General features: G+C 35.9%; 1 protein-coding gene across 2 annotated transcripts in view; it reads left to right on the forward strand.

Annotated features, from left to right (window-relative positions):
* Positions 1–23,898, forward strand: part of LOC150079033 (twitchin-like) — a 2,795,346-nt gene that overhangs the window by 1,609,845 nt on the left and 1,161,603 nt on the right. For both annotated transcript variants that reach the window (XM_090382361.1, XM_090382360.1), the window contains 3 exons: positions 8,741–9,043; positions 15,923–16,201; positions 21,802–22,101. In XM_090382361.1, coding sequence (XP_090238487.1) covers positions 8,741–9,043; positions 15,923–16,201; positions 21,802–22,101 — 882 coding nt within the window. The remainder of the gene's footprint in view (positions 1–8,740; positions 9,044–15,922; positions 16,202–21,801; positions 22,102–23,898) is intronic.

Genomic DNA, 23,898 nt, shown 5'->3' on the forward strand with positions numbered 1-23,898 from the left:
TAGCAGTAGTTGTTTACTTGCTCTAAAATGTTATTTTTACATTTTATTTGGAATGCAGTATCATCTCTATTTACAAAACAAAGTGAAACTCCTAGAGTTTCGCTTTGTTTTTCTATTGCTTCTGACAAATTTTTGGAGGTCATTGCTTGTGGTTTCTATTAACACCATATCATCTGTATATCTTAAATTGTTGATTATTGTTCCGTTTATAATAATTCCTTCTTTCCTACTTTCCAGAGCTTCCTGGACTTACTTCTTAATAAATATTTTACAATGGGGTTGGGGGGAGAGGACACATTCTTCTCTTTAATTCTATTTTAATTTTAATTCTATCTCTTTTAATTCTATTTAGTCTGTTTCTTTTGTTACCAACTTTAATTTTTGTTGCTTGATTCTATAAATATTTTTTATAAGTCTGATGTCTTTTGAGTCAAGGCCAGTTCTTTTGAGGATTTCCATTAACTTGTTGTTTAATTCTATCAGATGTTTTTTCATAAGATATAGAAAGCAAATGATAAAGGAATTTTTCATTTATACAGTTTTTTCAGTTATTTGAGTTAATGAGAAAATAGCTTCTCTTTTTTCTAATCCAGGTGTGAAACCAAATTATATATTGCCAATCATCCTTTCAACTTTCTTATACAGTCTATTATGTATGATCTTTAAAAGCATTTTGTTTATATGATTCAAAAGACAGAAGGTTCTGCATTCAGTGCACTTTATGTCTTTTTTTTTTTTTTTGTTTTGGCACTGTGACAGAAGTATTCATTTCTTCTGGTATTTTCCTTGCTTCATAAATGTTATTGTGGAGTCTTGTTACTTCCTTTATTCCTAAGTCACCTATATTTTTCATTAAATTCTATCAGGATGTCATCTGATAGAATTGTTGTTACCTTCCCTTCTTTCATGTCTTGAATAGCATACCTTCATCATCAATAATTTCTGGCCCTTCTCTTTGGTCCATTTGATCATCATATAGTTCTTTTAAATGTTCCTGCCATATAGTCTTCTTTCTACTATATCCATTGTTACCTTACCTTGCCTTGCCTTGTTTATTCATTACACATCCTGTCCTTACTATTTGTTTATCAGTTATTCTTTTGATTCTTTTGTGTAGTTCCTTTTTATTGTGTTTTCTGTAGTTCTTTCCTTTCCTTACATTTGTGATCAAATCACACTTCTTTTGCTTTGACAATTTCTTTTTTCATCAGATTGTCTATTACTTTGTATCTAATGGGGTTTACATTTATATTTTTCTTTCTTTCTTTCATCAGTTAGCTCCAGTATTTCTTCTGTCATCCAAGCTTTCTTTTTCTCATTTTGCTTGGTTCCAATAACTATTTCAGCTGATTCTTTTATTGCATTTTTCATCTTTTCCCAGCATTCTTCATGTTTATCTCTCTAATTTTTCTGTTTAACATCTGTTCCAGGGAAATTAATGGAGGCACTGGTTAAAGAAGCATTGCAGGATCATCTAGACAAGACTTCAGTTATAGCTCGGACAGAGCATGGGTTTGTTAATGGAAAGTCTTGTCTGACAAATTTGATTGGATACTATGATGCAGTCACAAAGGAACTGGATCTAAAGAATAAATTTGATATCATATATTTGGATCTTAGAAAGGCCTTTGATACTGCTGCACAAATTGGAGCAGTGTGGCATTGGAGGCAAATTGCTGCTATGGATAAAGGGATGGTTGAGTGGGAGAAGACAGAGAGTGGTAATTAGCATTAGCCATTAGCATTAGTAGAGGCATTTGATGCAAGAAAGCAAGCTTATGCAGCATCAGCCAAAAAAAAAAAAAAAAAACCCACTTCCACTTCACCCCTCTGTTCGTTCAAAATACCTGTCCAGCTGAGCCTTAAACTTATTTAGGCTATCAACCTCCACCACAAGGGATGGAAGTCTGTTCCACCAACCAACCACCCGCTGGCTAAAGGCAAATTTCCGCACGTCTATCCTACATCTGTCTTTCCTCAATTTGAATTTATGCACTCTCAGGTGATTTTTCCGAGCTAGAGGAAGAATCCCATCAGCATTGAGCATGCTTAAACCATTCAAGGCTTTATACACCTCTATCAGATCACCTCGCTGGTGCCTAGTCTCCAGACACTGTAATTTACAAAACTTAAGCCTTTCTTCGTAAGAGCACCCCTTTGTTCCATTCACTAATCTTGTTGCCCTTCTCTGTACTCGTTCCAGCAGCTCTATATCCTTCTTCAAATGAGGCCTCCAGACCTGTATACAGTACTCTAGGTGTGGCCTGACCATTGCCTTATACAATGGAATAATCACCTCCTTATCCCTGCTGGAAAAATTCCTGTATATCATTGACAATACTCCATGAGCTACTCTTGCAGCCCGTCTGCACTGCTCAGAGAACTTCATATCTGCCTGCACAATCACCCCCAAGTCCCTTTCATTCTCTACCACTGTCAGTGTAGTACCACAGAGTTGATACGTTGCTCTGGGGTTGCTGTTTCCCATGTGTAGTACTTTACATTTGTCAATGTTAAACTTCGTTTGCCACCTCTCAGCCCATCTGCTCAACCTTTCCAGATCCTGTTGCAGCAGCATAGTGTCAGTAGTGTCCTTGACAACCCTGCCAACCTTTGTATCATCTGCAAACTTGGACATTAAGCTTGATATACCATCATCAATATCATTTATAAATACAGAAAACAATAATGGACCGAACACTGAGCCCTGAGGGACTCCACTAATAACATTAGTCCACGATGAGCAGTGTCCATTTATTACCACTCTCTGTCTTCTCCCCCTCAACCACCCCTTTATCCATAGCAGCAATTTGCCTCCAATGTCACACTGCTCCAATTTGTGTAGCAGTCTTCCATGTGCAACAGTATCAAAAGCCTTTCTAAGATCCAAGTATATAATATCAAAGTTATTCCCTGCATCCAGTTCTTTTGTGACTGCATCATAGTATCCAATCAAGTTGGTCAGGCAAGACTTCCCCTTAATAAAACCATGCTGTGTCTGAGCTATAACTGAAGTCTTGTCTAAATGATCCTGCAGTGCTTCTTTAACCAGTGCCTCCATTAATTTTCCTGGAACAGAAGTTAAGCTCACAGGTCTATAATTACTTGTGTCAGCCTTTGATCCTCCTTTGTGAATTGGGGTCACATTTGCACATTTCCAGTCTATGGGTACCTCCCCTGAGTCCAAGGAAGCTCTCATAATTATGGCTAAGGGTTTGCTTACTTCCTTTGCTGCCTCCTTTAATATAACTGGATAGATCCCATCCACCCCGGGTGCCTTTCTTGTGTTTATCTTCAACAGTTTCTCCTCCACTTTTCTCCCAGTTATTTCAAGATTCTGTAGCTTACTGCTAGAGTTGAATACACCTCTGGCATTCCCTTTGCTGAATAACTCCTCATGTGTGAATGTCGATGCAAAATATTCATTTAGTTTGTTAGCTACCTGAGCAGGATCATCAACAGTTGACCCATCAATATCAAGTGGACCAATCTGATTCATCCCCTTCCTTCTAGAATTTACATAAGTAAAGAACTCTTTGCTGTTTTTCTTTGCATCCCTTGCCAAGGATTTCTCGTAATCTGCCTTCGCCTGCCTAACCTCCTTTGTAACTTGGTTGCATATCAACTTGTATCTATCATAGGCTTCTGTGTCATGTGTTAATTTGTAAGTATCCCATGCATTTTTCTTCTCTGCCATATGCCTCATTAGTTCATCTGACATCCATTTTGGCCTAAACCTTGAACAATATTTCTTAGTTGGTATGTAAAGCCTAGTAGCTTCCAAGATAAGTTCTTTGAATGCTTCCCATTTTGAATTTGCTGTTGGTAACATCATCAGTTGGTCCCACTGTATAGAATAAAATTACTTCCCGACGGGGAATCGAACCCCGGTCTCCCGCGTGACAGGCGGGGATACTAACCACTATAATCAATGGACACTGTTCTTCATGGAGTAATGTTATTAGTGGAGTCCCTCAGGGTTCAGTGTTGGGTCCATTGTTGTTTCCTGTATTTATAAATGATATTGATGATGGTATATCAGGCTTAATGTCCATGTTTGCAGACGATACAAAGTTGGCAGGGTTGTTAATGACACTAATGACAGTACACTGCTGCACCAGGATCTAGAAAAGTTGAGCAAATGGGCTGAAAGGTAGCAAATGAAGTTTAACATTGCGCAACTTCTATTAGAATAAGTAGCGACCTGGAGCAAGGGGTGCTGGGGGTTTCAGGGACTGATGGCAGTCATCGTGAAACAGGTGGGTATATGGGATGTGTTAGGGTAACTAATAATAAGGATAGGTACATGTATACTTGCATGTACCTATCCTTAGTTGAGACAAATGAAGGGATCCTCTTATCAAGAGAGGCTTAAGTTCCTCAAATTGCAGTGGCTGGAGACTAGGCACCTGCGCAGTGATCTGATTGAGGTGTATAAGGCCTTGAATGGGTTGAGCACACTGAATTCTGATGGGATCTTCCACTTATTCAGATTACGAACATAAGGGGACATAAATTCAAATTAAGAAAAGACAGATATAGAATAGATGTGCGGAAATTTTCCTTTAGGCAGTGGGTGGTTAATTGCTGGAACAGACTTCCATCTGTCATTGTGGAAGTTGATAGGTTAAATAAATTTAAGGAGGAACTGGACAGGCATTTGGAGGAAATGGTGTGATTTATTTTTGACTGATGCTGTATAAGCTCATACACTTGCTTTCTTGCATCACATGCAACTACTACTCCTACTACTACATTGACAAATGTCAAGTACTACATATGGAAAGTACTAACCCCAGAGTAACGTATCAACTGTGATTTTTTACTGACAGTGTAATTTTCTACACTGACAGTGTAAGAGAGTGAAAAGGACCTGGGAGTAATTGTGCAGGCAGATATGAAGTTTTCTGATCAGTGCAGACGGTCTGTAAGAGTAGATCATGGTGTCTTGTCAATGATATACAGGAATTTTTCTAGCAGGGATAAGGAGGTGATTATCCCCTTGTATAAGGCAATGGTTAGACCACACCTTGAGTACTGTATACAGGTCTGGAGGCCTCATTTTAAGAAGGAAGTAGAGTTGTTGGAATGAGTACAGAGAAGGGCAACAACATTAGTGAATTGAACAAAGTGTTGCTCTTATGAAGAAAGGCTTTAGTTTTGCAAATTACAGTGTCTGGAGACTAGGCACCAGTGAGGTGATCTGATAGAGGTGTATAAAGCCTTGAATGGTTTGAGCATGCTCAATGCTGATGGGATTCTTCCTCTTGCTCAGAATAATCACCTGAGAGGGCTATAGGATATGTAAAGATGGTTATAGGGTAGATGTGTGGAAGTTTGCCTTTAGCCAGTGGGTGGTTGATTGGTGGAACAAACCTCCATCTGTCGTTGTAGAAGTTGATAGCTTAAATAGATTCAAGGCAGAACTTGACAAACATTTGGAGCAAGGGGATGGGTGAAATAAGGGGTTTATTTATTTATTTTTTTTTTTGGCTAATGCTATATAAGCTTGCTTTCTTGCATCATGTGCCCTTGCTAATGCTGATATCACCTATTTTTTTCTGCTGTAATTTTTTTCTATTACAATGTTTGAATATTGTTCCTTATAGTGTTGTTTTTAAATCTTTCAATGTTTAGTTTTACTAGACTCTTTTTGGCTCTTCTTTTTTTTTTTTTTTTTTTTTTTTTTCATATTTAACAAGCTAACTAAAAGAATTGCGGTCTGTTCTACAATGCTGAGATTAGTTTTTATATTACATATTATGTTTCGAAACCTGCGGTTAATTAAAATATAGTCAATTTCATTTCTTATTATTATTTTGTGTTTGTATCGCCTGGGGATTTCCAAATGTAGAGTCTTCTTGCAGATTGATCACTCCAGCTATCTGTTATCAATTAGCTATTATCGTTTTGTTTTTATTACAGAATTCTGCCATTCTGTCTCCTCAGTCCTCAAGTCTAATGGTCCTACAATTTCCATTTCTCTTCCTTTGCCTACTGTTTCATTGAAGTCCCCCCAAAACAATATTTATTTCATGTTTTGGTAGTGTGTAATGCTTCTTCTACTTCCTCTATTTATAGATTCCTAAATTCCTCTGTTTCTTGGTCACTTGCATCACTTGTTGGTGCATACACCTGTGTAATATTCATTTTAATAGGTTTTGTATTCAGTTTCATGATTAATTTTCTATTGGTTGTGTTTTATAGCCTTCTACATATTTGGCTAATCTATTGTGTAGAATATTACCAATTCCTTTTTTATGTTCGTTGCCTCCTGAATACCATAATATATGGTCGTCTATTGTTAATTCTCCATTTCCTGTCCACCTAACTTCACTGATGCCTAGTATATCTAGATTTATTTCTTTGGTTACATTTTTGGATTTTCCAGTTTGATAGAGACTTCTTATATTCCATGAACCAATTTTGATCTTTCTGCTGATTCTTAGCACCCCTTGACCATTTAAGGTCTGATGGAGACTAGGGGACCATGTTTATGTTTGTACTGCTTGTGGTGTTTGTTTGTGTTCTTGGGAGTTATTGCAGTGATTTCCTGTTGCCTTTTGCAGTATTCCCCATTATGTAGACTATCTCCATATTGCTTGGAAAATTCCAATTTTATGCCATGCTTATATCATTAATAATCTGCCTTAACTTGGTACTGGTGGATACTGCTCCTTCCATCAGGGTGTGGGTGCCTTATTTTAGATGGCGGCACATTTTCACCATCATCCCAATACCATCAATGAGCTTTAGTGGCATTTTATAGAGTTGATCCTGCCAAAATCAATCCACCACACTCTGGTGGTACTGGCACTGCTTGTTCGGGACTACCAAAGGTAGTTAGCCTCCACATCTGAGAACTGTTCCCCTGTAAACGACTTTAGGACCCATTCAGTGGGCATACAGGTCTCCCTCTGGGAATTTACCCTGCCCAAAAAATTTTATTATTATTTTATTATTATTATTAGCTATATGGTGCAAGGAAGCCTGTGGCTTATGCTGCACCAGCAAAAAAAAAAAAAAATCCCGAGTTACTCTGAGAGAGAGAGAGAGAGAGAGAGAGACAAAAGTAGAAAGAAATCACCAAGAAAGAGAAGAATGATGATATCCAGCTCAGGACCCTGGGTGTGCCAAGCCCATACTCACCAGATGTGAGCCCCTGGGGATAATATCTGCATACTGTAATTTTAAAATGCAAATAATGCAGAATGTGAGAGTGTGGCCTAATGAAATTCAAACCATTATGAGTCAGTATCCTACAAACAATTGAATTGAATAAAATTTAATCAACCCAGTTTGAAATCAGAAAAAATGTAGATGTTCCATGCCCTACTTTTATTTTACAATATGCTTAATTTTATTATTATTATTAAATTTTATTTTATTTTATTATTATTATTATTAGTTTGAACCAATAGAAACTAATTGAAAAACTCTTACTTTATGATATGAACAATTTTAATACACCACAATGATCCAAAATCTTCACCAGCTTCTTGATCATATGCTACTAGTACACAATAAAAATATGAAAAAATATCTTGCTGAAATTACATTGTGCAGGTCTGCAGTTTGTTCACTAAGCATTAAACTGTGATTGTGAACAAACAGCAAATCTGGAACATGCTGCTTAAAGCAGCATGTTCCAGAACGTATGCCAGTTTCTTGATCATGTGGTATAATAACACTAATAAAGATACACAAATGCAGATTTGCTGTTTGTTCACAATCACAGTTTAATGCTTAGTGAACAAACTGCAGACCTGCACAATGTAATTTCAGCAAGATATTTTTTCATATTTTTATTGTGTACTAGTAGCATATGATCAAGAAGCTGGTGAAGATTTTGGATCATTGTGGTGTATTAAAATTGTTCATATCATAAAGTAAGAGTTTTTCAATTAGTTTCTATTGGTTCAAACTGCTTCAACATTAAATATTTGAGCTTTAGTGAAGCATATGATGTGGCCCCCCTCAAGATTGGTTGTTATTCAGACTAGATCAAGTTGGAATTATGAGAAAGATCCTTGATGGATCAAAAGATGATTGAAAGAGTATAGTTATAAATGTACATTCTTCAGAATAAGTTTGTGTGGGATCATTAAGAGATCACTGCTGTTCTCCCCTATTTTTAACTTAAATCACATTGACCAAGGCATACATATACGGAATTGATATGAAATTAAGGATTTGATGGTAAATTATCACAACCAGAGCAATCTTGACTGGCTAAACAATTTTAAAAAATGTCAATTAAACTATTCTTCTAGATGTGTAGAGTTAATCTTGAAACCTTCACCTGAGGAATAATTACAAGGGCATCTTATGGATTACAGAATGAGAAAGGAGGTTAAAAATGATCATGGCAAGATAGATTTGGGATGATTATACAAGCGTACATGAAATTCTCTATATATATAGTCTGTCTGTCTGTCTGTCTGTGTGTGCGTGTGCATGCGTGTTTTTGGCAGATGTAGCAAAAGCCTTGCTTCCTTGTATCATCTAGCCATTGTAATATTAATACTAAAATCCAGAACTATGTATGTCAAAATGTATTGTATCTTTTGGCTACATGTGAATGTGCAAAAATAAAACTTTAAGTTATAATAATTTTAAAATTTAAATCTCATTTAACAAAATTAATTTATTCACTGATTGTTTGGCTAAATTTAATTTGGATAATAATGTTAATTTATGAAACATATTTCTAAATATTTAAACTGTCTTATCCATATAGATCAACCAGACAAACCATCTCCACCTGATGTTACTGATTATGATAGTGACCATGTTGATTTGGAGTGGAATCCACCTCGCCGTGATGGTGGTGCTCCTATCTCTGGCTATATTATCGAGAAAAAGCCCAAAGGCAGTCCAGTGTGGGAAGAGGCAGCTCGAGTTCCAGCTGATAAAACAAAAGCAACCATTCCTAACTTAAAGGAGGGTGATGAGTTAGAATTCAGAGTTACTGCAATTAATAAAGCAGGTCCTAGTGAGCCCAGTGAACCATCACAGCCATTTTTAGTGAAACCAAAATTTTGTAAGTAGCTGTGCAAAAGTATCTATTTATGATATTAACAGTATGTTTGTACCATTATGTTCAACAGAACAGTCTGTACAAGAAATACAAAAAACTTGCTTAAAAAACTACATTATGTAATTTTTTTTTTTTGTAATCATCATCAATTTATTTCTCATGATTTGACAATATATTGTACAGTTAAAAAAAGAAGAAAAAAACTTAATGAAAGATAGTTTATAGAAAATAATAACATTACTTACTTGAATTTGACATGCCTCTAATCTTTCTTCAAAAATCCAAAGGATATTATGTGGGAGCTTTTGAAGTATTTTAAATCAAGAGACATTAATTATATATAGTTTCCCTGTTTGTGAAATACAACTTTGATTTAACTTTTACAGTTTTCATATAAATGAAAATAATTGAAAATAAATACAGGTAGTTCTCAACTTTACGAGTTAATTCATTCCTAGCACACGCTCGTAAAGCAGGAATTTATTTCCGATAGACATAATGTTAAAAATGGGGGTTACGTATCAACAATGAAATTAGTAGCTAATTAGTTTATGTTTAAACAATGATTGATTTATCCAAAGTAATGAAAACATAGCCTGTAAAATCAAGCAAATTATAATAATAGAGAAATTATTTATGACTTACAAATGTTAAAGAATGTTTATTCTTAGCATTAACATTAGCATTAGTAGAGGCATTTGATGCAAGAAAGCAAGCTTATGCAGCATCAGCCAAAAAAATTAAAGTAAAATAAATAAATAAAAAATAACCACTTCCACTTCACCCCTCTGTTCGTTCGAAATACCTGTCCAGCCGAGCCTTAAACTTATTTAGGCTATCAACTTCCACGACAAGGGATGGAAGTCTGTTCCACCTACCAACCACCCGCTGGCTAAAGGCAAATTTCCGCACATCTATCCTACATCTGTCTTTCCTCAATTTTAATTTATGCCCTCTCAGGTGATTATTCTGAGCAAGAGGAAGAATCCCATCAGCATTGAGCATGCTCAAACCATTCAAGGCTTTGTACACCTCTATCAGATCACCTCGCTGGTGCCTAGTCTCCAGACACTGTAATTCGCAAAGCTTAAGCCTTTCTTCGTAAGAGTACCCCTTTGTTCCATTCACTAATCTTGTTGCCCTTCTCTGTACTTGTTCCAGCAGCTCTACATCCTTCTTGAAATGAGGTCTCCAGGCCTGTATACAGTACTCTAGGTGTGGCCTGACCATTGCCTTATACAAGGGAATAATCACCTCCTTATCCCTGCTAGAAAAATTCCTATATATCATTGACAATACACCATGAGCTACTCTTGCAGCCCGTCTGCACTGCTCAGAGAACTTCATATCTGCCTGCACAACCACCCCCAGGTCCCTTTCATTCTCTACCCCTGTCAGTGTAGTACCACAGAGTTGATACGTTGCTCTGGGGTTGCTGTTTCCCATATGTAGTACTTTACATTTGTCAATGTTAAACTTCATTTGCCACCTCTCAGCCCATCTGCTCAACCTTTCCAGATCCTGTTGCAGCAGCATAGTGTCAGTAGTGTCCTTGACAACCCTGCCAACCTTCGTATCGTCTGCAAACTTGGACATTAAGCTTGATATACCATCATCAGTATCATTTATAAATACAGAAAACAATAAAGGACCCAATACTGAACCCTGAGGGACTCCACTAATAACATTAGTCCACGATGAGCAGTGTCCATTGATTACCACTCTCTGTCTTCTCCCCCTCAACCACCCCTTTATCCATAGCAGCAATTTGCCTCCAATGCCACACTGTTCCAATTTGTGCAGCACTCTTCCATGTGCAACAGTATCTTCTTCATCATCATCGACTACATGCACACTCGTTGATCACTCGTTATTGGCTCGGCACTCATTGGTTTGTTGCACAAGAAGTCGTCTTCTTCAGAAATGCTTCGAGGGTGTTTTTTCCAAGATAATCTTCTCTTTTCTTTATAAATTTCAATAGAATGCTTAAGCATTTTTTAACAGTACGCACAAATTGCAACTAACACGATTTGCGCAGAGTAACAAGTTTACGAAGAGAAAAAAAAAAAAAGTAATAAAGAGAAGATTCTGAAAATTTATTTATGCTTTTTATACAATTGAAGATTTCAGTAAAGGGCAAACACATTTCACCATAATAAAGTAAAAACCTACACAATTCCAGCTATCAGTATTTTCACAAATGCAATAACATCGAGTTTACTATCCATTTATAATTGCTTGCAGTAACAGAAAAGCCCAATAAACCGGAAAGTGCAAATTGTTTTTATTGTTTTATGGTCATGACTTTCAGAAATGTGCTTTAGAAAAATATCATAAAGCCATTCAAAATTGGTTCTTATAACAGAACATATGATAATGTGGAAAGTGTAGTGCGTTTAATGATTTGAATTGATAACTAATACAATTTACACTATAAAAACAATCTTTTAGGGAGTTATATAGCGATAATTTGAACTTCCGAGGTCACGGAATGAATTACCAAAAAAAAACAAAATGTGTTATTGGGTTCACGCTATGATATTTTCACGATACAATGGAAATGGATTAACTTACACTGTATTGTATAACTACGTGCGTGGTTCGAAATGCGGTATTTATGAATGTTTAACATTCATTTTTTGCAAGTAATGTTCTTATTTTCGATTTTGTTGATACTTGATACTTTGGAAAAAAAAAAAAAAAAAACTCGTAAAGCGAGAACTGCCTGTATAAATGAAAAAAATTAATATAAATGAAAACTTTTACAGTTTTCATTTATATGGAAATGGAAATATATATATAAAGGAATATAAAACATCATTATGCCTGGCATTTGTGGATTATGAAAAGGCATTTGACTCCATACAGCATAAGGCAATGTTTCGGGTACTGGAAAGACAAGGCATAGATACCCCATATATTATGATTTTGAAGAAAATATATGAGAGTGCTACCTCCTTTATTAGACTAGACAAAGACAGTAGGAAATTTGAAATCGAGAAAGGAGTTCGACAAGGAGACACAATATCTCCGAAGCTGTTTACTGCTGCCCTTGAGGAAGCTTTCAGAAGATTAGACTGGTCGCAGAAAGGAGTCATTGTGAATGGAGAGTACCTAAGCCATTTACGATTTGCAGATGACATTGTGGTCATAAGCCACGATCCCAAAGAATTAGAGGAAACTCTTAATCAGTTATGCACAGTTAGTAAGGATTTTGGACTAAAGATGAATATGGCTAAAACAAAAGTAATGATGAACAAGTATGCCACGGAAAGGGAAATAATGATTGAAGGAGCAGTAATTGAAAAGGTGGAGTCATATACTTATCTGGGACAAGTTATTAGCTGTAATAATGATAAATGGCTGGAAGTCAAGAGAAGAATAAATTTTGGATGGATAGCATTCAGGAAATATAGTCACATACTAAAGAGCAATATCCCAGTTTGTCTGAAACGTAAAATAATGAACCAATGTATACTCCCCACCATGACTTATGGAAGTGAAACTTGGGCACTCACCAAAAGAATGGAAGAAAAGCTGAGAACTACACAGCAAAGAATGGAATGAATTATATTGGGAATCAGACTGTTAGATAAGAAGAGAAACACATGGATTAGGCAGCAGACTCAAGTAAAGGACATTCTTATCAAAACTAAAGAACTAAAATGGTCTTGGGCAGGACACATAGCTCGAAGACATGATGACAGATGGACTAAGAAAATAACAGAATGGTACCCAAGAGTCGCTAGAAGAAAACCTTGAAGACAAAGGTGGAGATAGATAGATGAAATTCATGAGTTTTTGGGTAGTAAATGGATGGCCAGTGCTCAAAACAGAAGGAACTGGAAAGTTGCTGGAGAGGCCTTTATCCTGCAGTGGATTAAAAATGGCTGATGATGATGATATATATATATATATATAGACAAAAATGTAAAAATCAGTTTGTTGTTTGTTATTTGGTTTTTAGGAGCATCAGCAACTAAGGCCATATTGCTCCGGGGATATGGCGGTGGTCATTCCATGACCTTTCCGCATCCTCCGTATTTGGTGGTCATGGGCTCGAACCCGGTCTAATCAAGAAGCGTGTGCTACGCACTGCTGCTCTTGCCCACCTGGCTACGGAGGCACCAGGTAAATATCAGTATATTTGTTTATATGGTAAGGTATATATTTCCATTTCCATCACATCCCCTCTGAAATTAAAATATAGGAACTTTGCATAACTGTCCTTTGAGCTTAATCTTACTCCCAGATTATTTAAATTGTTATTGGCTATTGTTTAATATTGAAACTTTAATATTGGCTATTGTTTAATATTGAATGTTTAATATCTGTTCATTATCTTAATTAATCAGAGAGTGTACCTTCATTTGTAAAAAAGTCATTTAATTACGATAAAATCTTCAACCTGTAAATTGTTGCTTAACTTTGTATATTAACAAGTACAGTATATATTTTCTTAATTTTAGCACCCCATTTTGGCTAAAGAAAGAAAACATGAAAATCAAGCAACATAAAATATTTTAAATTTGACTCCACTATTTCTTGGAGAAAAACATTATGAGCGTTTCGCTCATAATGTTTCTAGAAATTCATAGAAACCTTTAAAAGCAAATAAAGAAAATAAAATCACTGAGAAATTAGTAAATGCTTTACTGTAAAAGAGTCAGCTTGGTAAGAATAAGATACAGTACTTTCTTTCTTTCACTGAGTAATGACACCACCAACAATTTGAATTGTAAGAACCAACAGCAGTAACTAGACCTGCAATGGGTCACAGTTCAAGAACAAATCAGGATGTTACATAATCACTTCCACTGCATCTGCATATACTGCAATACAGCAAAAAAGTTATAATATAAATCGGAGCTCTGACTACTATAAATGTCATTTTTTATATAGATTGAGACTTCATAAAAGTGATAACATTAAACAAATAATAACGTTATCTGAAATTACAATCAGTATTGTACACTGTATTTCAAAAATATGCACTTATACATCCTCCCATCAAGTTGTGTTATGGCAAAGGGGGCACCCATTATGGGGTTCTAATGAACTGAAGTTTACTGCAGTGATGTTCATAAAACTTCTCTTTAGGAACTGTCATTTCCTGGAAAAGTTTTCATGTACAAGGAGTTGCTTCAGCTGGATGCAGCTGAGTAGCACCACTCTGCAACGTTGTTTTTAGTTTAGTTTTGATTTCCAGTCAGTTCTGTTTTATATTGTTTACATGCATTTTGTGCTAAGTGTTCTGCCTCTAAATACACTAGTGTCTCTAATTTTTTTATTTAAATTTTAATTAATGATTATAAAGGCTGTTATATGCTTTGTTTTTCTTTCTTCCCATGTGAATTTATGAATATTCTTGTGTCTGAAAAATGTATTTGTGATTTTGAAATTATTAAAAATGCAGAAGTCTAATAAACATCTTCCTTTATTGTTGACCACAGGTTCACCTTCTGATCCTATATATCTATTGATTGAGCACCAACCCTTGCATTAAAATCTCCTACTAGTATGAGGTATTCATTTTTGTTAGTTTGATCTACGATTTTGTAATTCATCATAAAATTCTAGTTTCATCAATGTTTCTTCTACCAGTGCATGGATGCCAATGATTGCTATTGCATATGAGAGGATTTTTAGTCTCAATTTCAACCTTCTGTGCGATATCCAAGAGTAATCTAATATTTTGTTTTTCCATTTTTTTTTTTTTTTTTTTTTTTTATTATAGCTGCAACCGCTGATGATGCCCACATTTCATTTGGTACACCTGAAGATATCATTATGAAATTACCTATTTCTTTAGATCCTTTCTTCTTCATTTTTTTGTTTTGCTAATGATTGCTATATCAATATTTCTATTTTCTAATTCCATGATTAATTCAACCAATTTATGATTTTATTTATTCCCCTAACGTTCCAAATTTCTACTTTAATGTCCTTAATCATAGTCCTATATCTGCTGCCTAGATGATAATCCTTGAGATCCATCCAGTTTTTACCTCTGAGCTTATTTCGAGTATTTGGAATATACCCTGGATAGGTTACCAGCCTTTTGTGGAGTAAGTCTGATGGTGGGGCCTTACAGCCTCTAGACAGTTTAGATACAGCATTTTCTCTATGTGATGAGACAGTTATACTGCTGTGACTGGGTCACCCGAGCCTTACCTAACCCCTGGCTTAGTGCCGTGAAGGGTTTGTACCTGGTATTGAATGCACATCACTACCCCTTGAACACCCCCCCCCAAAGTATAATATCTCTTATTTTGTGTATTGTGCCTTACCCCCCTTCCCCCATCCATGGCTGTTTTCAATACTTGTTGGCATCTCATCAGTGGGAGGCCTAGGCACATTTAATCTAGTAGTAGACCAGTAAATTATAGCTGAAAATTAGTAAATTTTTAAATACGAGAAAATAAAGCTCTGAACCTGGCTGTTGCTTACTATATTACTTACAGCCAGGTTCAGAGCTTTTAAAGTGACTAATTATACCCTTTGTCATCTTTCATCTTGTAAGTAAATACCATCAGTGGGTTGTCAGATGCTATACTGAGATGCTGAGCCTCCCACTGATAAGGTACCAATAAGCACTGAAATGGCTATCCAGGTTTCGGAGGGAGCACTTCATAAGTAACATCATACTTCTCATTTTAAGTCTTCTTATTAATAGTGCAGCACATAAGGCCGCTCATCTTTGTAGCCTTATAATTTAAGAAATCAATGCCTTTTCATAAGAATGTGTATCTTATGCCAAGGCTTTATAAGAGATGTAAATTCCACCATGGCTGTTAATATATTACTTATAGCAATATATTACTTTTAATTGAATATAAAAAGATATTGGATATTAATTTTTTTCTTTCTGTTCCCCTATAGTGGCTCCATCTCTGGATAAAGTTGCGCTACATGATGTCAAAGTTCAGGCTGGTAGACCTGTAAATTATACTATATCAATAAAAGGTGAGCCTACTCCTACAGTAACGTGGACTGTAAATGAAAAACCTATACTAGATCCAAAAGTTGACATTACTAGTACAGCATCACAGACGGTTCTAGATATTTTGTCTGCTCAGAGATCAGATTCTGGGAAGTACACTCTTACTTTACAGAATACTTCAGGCAGAGTATCTGCTTCCGCCCATATCACTGTAATTGGTAAGTTATAAGTAGTATTTTTTTTTTATAATTTATATATTTTTTGTATATTTTGTTTTTTTATATATTATGATTTAAAAAAAAAAACAAAAGAAAAAAAAAAAAAAAAAATATATATATATATATATATATATATATATATATTGTTTTGATATTAAAGCAATTTAACTTACAGTATTAGTTTTGTAGGAATATTCGGATCATACAAAAAAGTACTAAATTGATTTCAATAATACCGAAAGTATATACAATAAGTGATTACTGTTGTAATCACTTATTAAACTGTTAACTGTAATTAAACGGTAAACTGTTGAAATTGTTGTTATATGAAGTTTAACCCTTGAGCTGATATGCTTGTTTCACTCCTTCAAATGAACATACCTTTGAACAAAGTGACACAATTAACAACATTGAAATTAAGCAAGAAATAGTTCACTTTACCTTTATTCTTTATTTAACACTGTAACGGGTACAACTAAGAACAAAACAATGCATTTTTTTTTCATAAAAGCACCCATTGCAATAGTGCTAAGAAACAGGCTTAGATTTGTTCACTTTAAATATCATTCTTTTCTTTAACAATATAATAGGTACAAAAATAAATAAAATAATATATACAAGTGCAGAGTGAAAGCTAAGCAAAAGGTGTCAGGTGTTGACATTGATTTCCTTCTAACCACCCTGGTCACAGAAAAGTCTTTAAATCTTAAAATTGTTATAGTGCAGGTAGTTTTGAATATTTCTCACTGTAATTTTTTGTTTCATTGTCACAATCTGCTCTATAATATTAAAATATTATAACAGTAATGGCAGTATTATTATTATTTTTTTTATTTGTAACCTAAGTTTAGTTACACATGTCACAATCATCATATAATCAGTGATAAAGAATGTTATAATCTTATATTGATTGAATCTTATACTGATATAATCTTATAACACTCTGCATTTATTTATTTATTATTTTTTTTATTATGGTTATACTTCTTCAATTATAACATAATTAGAGATGTAGACTGAAAGTAAAATCAATACTTGAATACCAAAATTGATATTGATGTTACTCTGAGAAATTTTAAATTTAATGGTATTGGCACACTGTATGAGGGGGCATGCTCAGCTATAAGTTAAAGTTCATATTGTTTTTGTTTGCTTTTGAGGTGCTGTAACATCTACAGTGTTTATGTCATTGCACTCTAACACTTGCCATTGGCATAATTTCTATTTGCAAGATGTGTGAATATTATTTGTTGCTATTATACATTTATGAATGCAATTTATTAGAATAACCTTTTCTCTCTTTGACGTTCCAACATGTACATCCTCAGTGTTATTGTGCAATAAATTAAAATGGTATAATATTCTATCTATAGGCCATATTACAGTTGTGTGAAAGCATGTTTATTAGTAAAGAAATTATTGTGAGGAATAGTTCTTCCATATGTTTATAATTAAAGTGCTCAACTTAATTACATATAATAATAATTTCATTCAACAAGGGAGCAAACACTGTAGATGGTGCAGCTTTATCTCTCTCTCTCTCTCTCTCTCTCTATATATATATATATATATATATATATACTTTTAATGTGATTTGAGGAAGAAGGATAGAAAAAGAAGAGTTCTCAAAGGCAGTAGATGTTTATGGATAAATCAGGTAGTAAAGAGAAAAGGTATAAGTAGGTGGGCTTTTATGTGAATAATATAGCTGGCATTAACTGATGTTAGTTTGTTCATGAATCTGTAAAATATATGTTTATGAAACTCATATACAGTTTAAAAATATTATGCAGGTTATCAAACATTTTTAAGAGACATATTCTCCTGCACTAGTAATAAATATGTTCCTCAACATCCATTCTTCTACATCTTCATCTTTTCATTCAGAGTGTTTAAGAAATTAAACTGCTCTAAGCATAACATTATAATGACAGGAGAGACTGCTTCTACAGGGATGGTGTACACTTAAATAGAAAGGTTGCAAGAATATTTGCTGATGCTATAGAGGCAGTGTTAGGTGGGTCGGAAAACTACTACCTTGGGGGATACACAGACTAAAAAATTAACAGTGGACACAGGCAGAGGCAGAAGTGATTCTTGCACTGCTTCTATTGGAATGAACAGCAGCCTGGATACCAAGGTTTTGGAGATTTCCAGGACTGCTGGGAGTCATAGTGGAACAAGTAAATACATGGTCTGTGTTAGGTAACTAAGAATAGAAACAGGTACATGTATACTTGCATGTACACCAATGCTAGGTATAGTATAGTTAATAAATTTGTTGAGTTTGAAGTGCTGGTCAAGACATCAAAGGCAGATATTGTAGAAATAACAGAGATGTGGTGTCACAGATATAAGCAGTGCAGAATTGGAATTTAGGGAGTACAATGTGAACAGAAAGAATAGACAGGACAGGAAGGGAGGAGTGGTTATGCTGTAAGTTAAGAAACACATAAAATCTAAGGAAGTGCATCCAATTGATGTGGGTGAACAATGCAATGTTGAGACAGTTTGGTGTGACATAAGAACTGGGAAAGGGAAAATGAGAGTAGGTGTGGGTTATAGGCCTAATGAATCTGATGAGTATAATGAGCAATTGTGCAGAGAAATAGAGTGACCAGTAATTCAGAATGTCTTATAGTGGGGGATTTTAACTTTCCAGATATTAACTGGAACTTGTGAGTTTGTCACTTGCACACTAGCAAGACTTTTGTGGATTTATTGGATAACTGTTTTCTACAGCAACATGTTTGAGAGGCAACCAGAGGTAGAAATACTCTTGATCTGATAATCAGCAGTGATTAATTCATGCATTAAGAATTTGCAGATAATGGAACCACTGGGGGACAGTGATCACAATGTACTGATGTGCAATTCACTTAAAGATGTAACTACCATCAAAGGTAAAGGGAAGGGCTTTTGCTTTCATAGAGGTGACTACAGGGGTTTCAGACAATTTTTAAATTCTATACAGTGGGATCAACTGATGATGTTACCAACATTGAATTCTATCTGGGAAACTTCTGGGACAATCTTGGAGGCTACTAGGTTTTTCATACCAACTAAGAAATACTGTTCAAGGTTTAGGCCTAAATGGATGTCAGATGAATTAATGAGGCTCGTGGCAGAGAAGAAAAATGTATGGGATGTATATAAATTACCAGACGACACAGAAGCCTATGGCACACATAAAATAGTCTGTAATCAAGTCACAAAGGAGGTTAGGTACGTGAAAGCAGATTATGAGAAATCTTTGGCAAAGGATGCAAAGAAAAACAGAAAAGAGTTCTTTACTTATGTGAACTCTAGAAGGAAAGGGATGAATCAGATTGGACTACTTAACATAGATGGGTGGACTATTGATGATCATGATCAGGTAGCTGAAAAACTGAATGAGTATTTTGCATCTACATTCACACATGAGGAGTTATTCAAGGAGGGGAATTCCAGAGGTTTACCAAACACTACAAGGGAGCTAAGTGATTTTGTAGTAACTGAGAGCAAAGTAGAGGAGAAATTGTTGAAGATAAACATAAGAAAGACACCTGGGGTGGATGGGATCTATCCAGATATATTAAAGGAGGCAGCAAAGGAAGTAAGCAAATCCTTAGCCATAACTATGAGACTCAGAGGAGTTACCCATGGACTGGAGGTGTACAAATGTGTCAAAAATTCACAAAGGAGTTTCAAAAAAGTGACACAAGTAACTATAGACCTGTTAGTTTAACTTGTGTTCCAGGGATAATAATGGAGTCACTGGTTAAAGAAGCATGGCAGGATCATCTGAACAAGACTGCAGTAATACAGTAGTTAAGACACAGCATGAGTTTGTTAAAGGGAGGTCTTGTCCGACAAATTTGATCGGATACTATGATGTGGTCACAAAGGAACTGGATGCAAAAAATAATTTTGATATCATATACTTGGATTTCAGGGAACTTTTGATACTGTTGCACATGTAAAACTGCTGTACAAATTGGAGTGGTATGACATTAAGGGTAAATTGCTACAATGGATAAAGGGATGGTTGAGTGGGAGATGGCAGAGAGTGGTAATCAATGGACAATGCTCTTCATGTACAAATGTTATTAGTGGAGTTCCCCAGGATTCTGTGCTGTGCCCATTGTTGTTTTGTGTATTCATCAATGATATTGATGGTGTATCAGGATTAATGCCCAAGTTTGTGGATGATAGAAAGGTTGGCAGAGTTTTTAACGACAATAAAGACAGTATTCTACTCCAGCTGGATCTAGATAAGTTGGGTAAATGGGCTGAGTAGTGGCAACTGAAGTTTATCATTGACAAATGCAAAAAACTGCATATGGTTAGCAATAACCCAAGAGAAACGTACCAACTGTGTGGTACTACACTCAGGGAAGTGGAAAGTGAAAAAGCCTGGTGGTAATTGTACAGTCAGATATTAACGTTGATGAGCAGTGCAGACACGCTCCCAGGGCAGGTCATGGAGTCTTGTCAATGATTTATAGGAATTTTGCTAGCAGGGACAGTGAGGTGATTATCCCATTGTACGAGGCAATGGTCAGGCCACACCTTGAGTACTGTGTACAGGTCTAGAGGCCTCATTTTAGGAAAGCTTTCTTTTCTTTTTCTTTTGGTAGTTGTTGGCGCATTGGCTTCTGTGACCATAGTGCACCTCCCAAGGTTTTTCACAGTACTTTGATCCAAGCCCGAGGCGGGATTCGAACCCGCGACCTTTGGATTGCCAGGCAGGCACTTTACCCACCCGGCTAGCCCGGTCGGCTTTAGGAAAGCTGTAGAGTTGCTAGAACGAGTACAAAGAAGGGCAACAAGATTGGTGAGTGGAACAAAGGGGTGCTTTTACCAAGAAAGGCTTAAATTCTGCAAATTGCAGCACATGGAGAGCGGGCACATTCAAGGTGATCTGATTAAGGTGTATAAGGCCTTGAATGGGTTGAGCAAGCTGAATGCTGATGGGATTCTTCCTCTTGCTCAGATTAAGAACCTGAGGGTCATAGATTCAAGAGGAAAGACAGTTATAGAATAGATGTGCCAAAATTTGCCTTTAGCCAGCAGGTGGTTGATCGGTGGAACAGACTTCCATGCCTTTACTAATGCTATGTTATTAAGCCATTCTTCATGCATATTTGACCACTGTAACTTTTTATGAGTTATAGTTTGAAAAAGTTCTTTTCTCCTTTTCATCCAACTGTTTCTGCTAACATGTCAGGAACATTCAAAAGAATTCTGAGAGTGATATAATTCGTAATAAACAAGGTTTGTTGACAGTATGTTTTCTTTACAAAACATATAATGTTGAGCGTGCTTTAAGTTGGACTAACAAAGAAATCAACTTATCAGATTTCCATCTGACAAGTTGCTTTTTTTTTTTTTTTTTTTTTTGTCCATGGGAATTCAGGACCCAAGGAAAAGCTGACTGACTCTTGTTAAACATTAGATTTAAATTCAGCATACTCAAATTTACAAAAATCACCTCTCTCTCTCTCTCTCTCTCTATAAATGAGAGGACTTTTTTTTATAGTGTTATTATTTTGACTTTGAAAACTATTTTGTTTTGAACAGGTGTGATTAATAATGGTTATCTTTATTTTTGCATACAGATCGACCTTCACCTCCAGAGGGGCCCTTAAATGTATCAGATGTTACCAAAGATTCTGCAACTTTAAGCTGGAAACCTCCCAAAGATGATGGTGGTACTCCTATCAAACATTATATTGTTGAAAAAATGGATACATCAAGAGGAACTTGGACTGAAGTAGGGACCACTCCAGATACAAAATTCAAAGTTCCCAAACTGTTTCATAAAAAATCCTACCAGTTCAGAGTAATGGCTGCTAATGAAGTAGGAAATTCAGATCCAATTGAAACTAAAAGCAGTATCATTGCTAAAGATCCATATGGTATGAGTTATATGCTGTAAACTTTTTGAAGTATAACTCTTTTTTCCCCCTTTTTTTTTTTTATCATATGATATGAGCAATACACAAAGGAACCAGTTTTTTCCTGCTTCCTTCGTGTATCGTGGCCATGAGGTCCAACCGGAGAGTACAGCACCATCGTAATATCCAAGCCCGAGGCGGGATTCAAACCCACGAACTTTGGGTTGCTGTGCAGGCACTTTACCCACCCGGCTAGCCCAGTCGACTTTTCCAGATTAATATATCAAGTTCTGTTATTAATTCCATTTCCATTTAGTTTCTTGCAGTTTCTCCCTTTTCTTCTAAATTCCCTGTTTGGTTTGATTTGGAATACATATACTATTGCTGAATCTTGTGCACATGATATGGCTGGGGTTGGAGCTGTGCTCTGCATTTCATGCACAGTTGAATTCTCATTAGTCATCAGTAACCTCTTCATGCACATCTTTTTAGTCAGTGATCATTTAATTATTAATTTGAACAAATCACTATTTTTCCCCTGATGATTCACAGTCAGCATTGTCAGTGATATTTTTTATACACTTAAAATTCAGTTCTCTAGAATAAGCTATTCTCCTAAACTACTGTACATTAAGGTGATGTTTCAGGTATCTTACCAATACCCATCATCAGACCATGCTGCTGACAGACAGCATGGTCTGATGATGGGTATCGGTAAGATACCTGAAACCACCTTAATGTATATTGGGATTTTAAATGTTTCTTACCAACCACGTATTAAAATAAGACACAGAAACTAGAATTTTAAAAAACTATGTGTTTACTACTATATTAACAATTAAAATAACTTTACAACTAAAAAGAATAAAATACATAAAATATTTAAAATATATATATATACATCATAAAATACATTAAAATATACCGGGTTAAGAGCAATAAAACCAACTGTATCTTTCGAAGGCTCCTGCCTTCTTCTTCAGCGGTAGCTTCCTTGTACTGCGGTGCATCTTAAGTACCAGCAGGTTCACGGTCTGAATCACGTGTTATATTCTCCTGTGTACTGGGACCGGAAGCGGCTCGGGAGTGTGTCATATCAAATCGTTCATCCCTTCTGAGGATCGTAGCCTCAAAGAGGGGATGAATCCGCAAACTCTTGTCTCTATTGATATTCTGTGTCGAATTAATCCGCAAACTCTCAAGCCACTTGCGGTCCCAGAACCTATGCGCCCAATCAGTGATGATAGCTTCATCTGGGGAGATCTGGTGTTGCTTCTCCCAAAAATGCTCGGCCACGGCGGACTTACCGTAATCTGCATTTTTTATTGCCTTAGTGTGCTCCCCCAGATGTTCTTTGAGATGGCACTTTGTTTCCCCTACATAACATTCTCCACAATCCGGGCATTTAATATTATAAATGACCCCACTAGCATTCTCTTTTTGAATGGGTCTTTTACTTGTGACACGATTGTGTGCAGATTCCGCCTGGAATCTGCACACAACGCGTCTGATAATTTCTTAGTACTCTAGTTATATGATCAGTTAAGCCCGGATAGTAGGGAATGTATGCAGTGGCTATTGGAGTAAAGGTTTCGCCTCTCCTCTGATTTTCTCCAATATACTTTTGTATAATCCTCTGATGGGGGGGGGGGGTAGCCACACTTTGTAAGATCTGCCATGACACGTTCATATTCTTCTTTCCTATCCTTGGAGGTACTACAGTGCGATTTTGCCCTGTCTATTAACGCTCTGACCACACTGTTCCTATGATGATTGGTCTGAGCAGAATTATAGTGTGAGTACTGGCCTTTGCACATT

Source organism: Mastigoproctus giganteus, chromosome 10 (genome assembly GCF_048544385.1).
Source record: "Mastigoproctus giganteus isolate SK-2022 chromosome 10, ASM4854438v1, whole genome shotgun sequence".
In the NCBI taxonomy this organism is placed as follows: Eukaryota; Metazoa; Arthropoda; class Arachnida; order Uropygi; family Thelyphonidae; genus Mastigoproctus; species Mastigoproctus giganteus.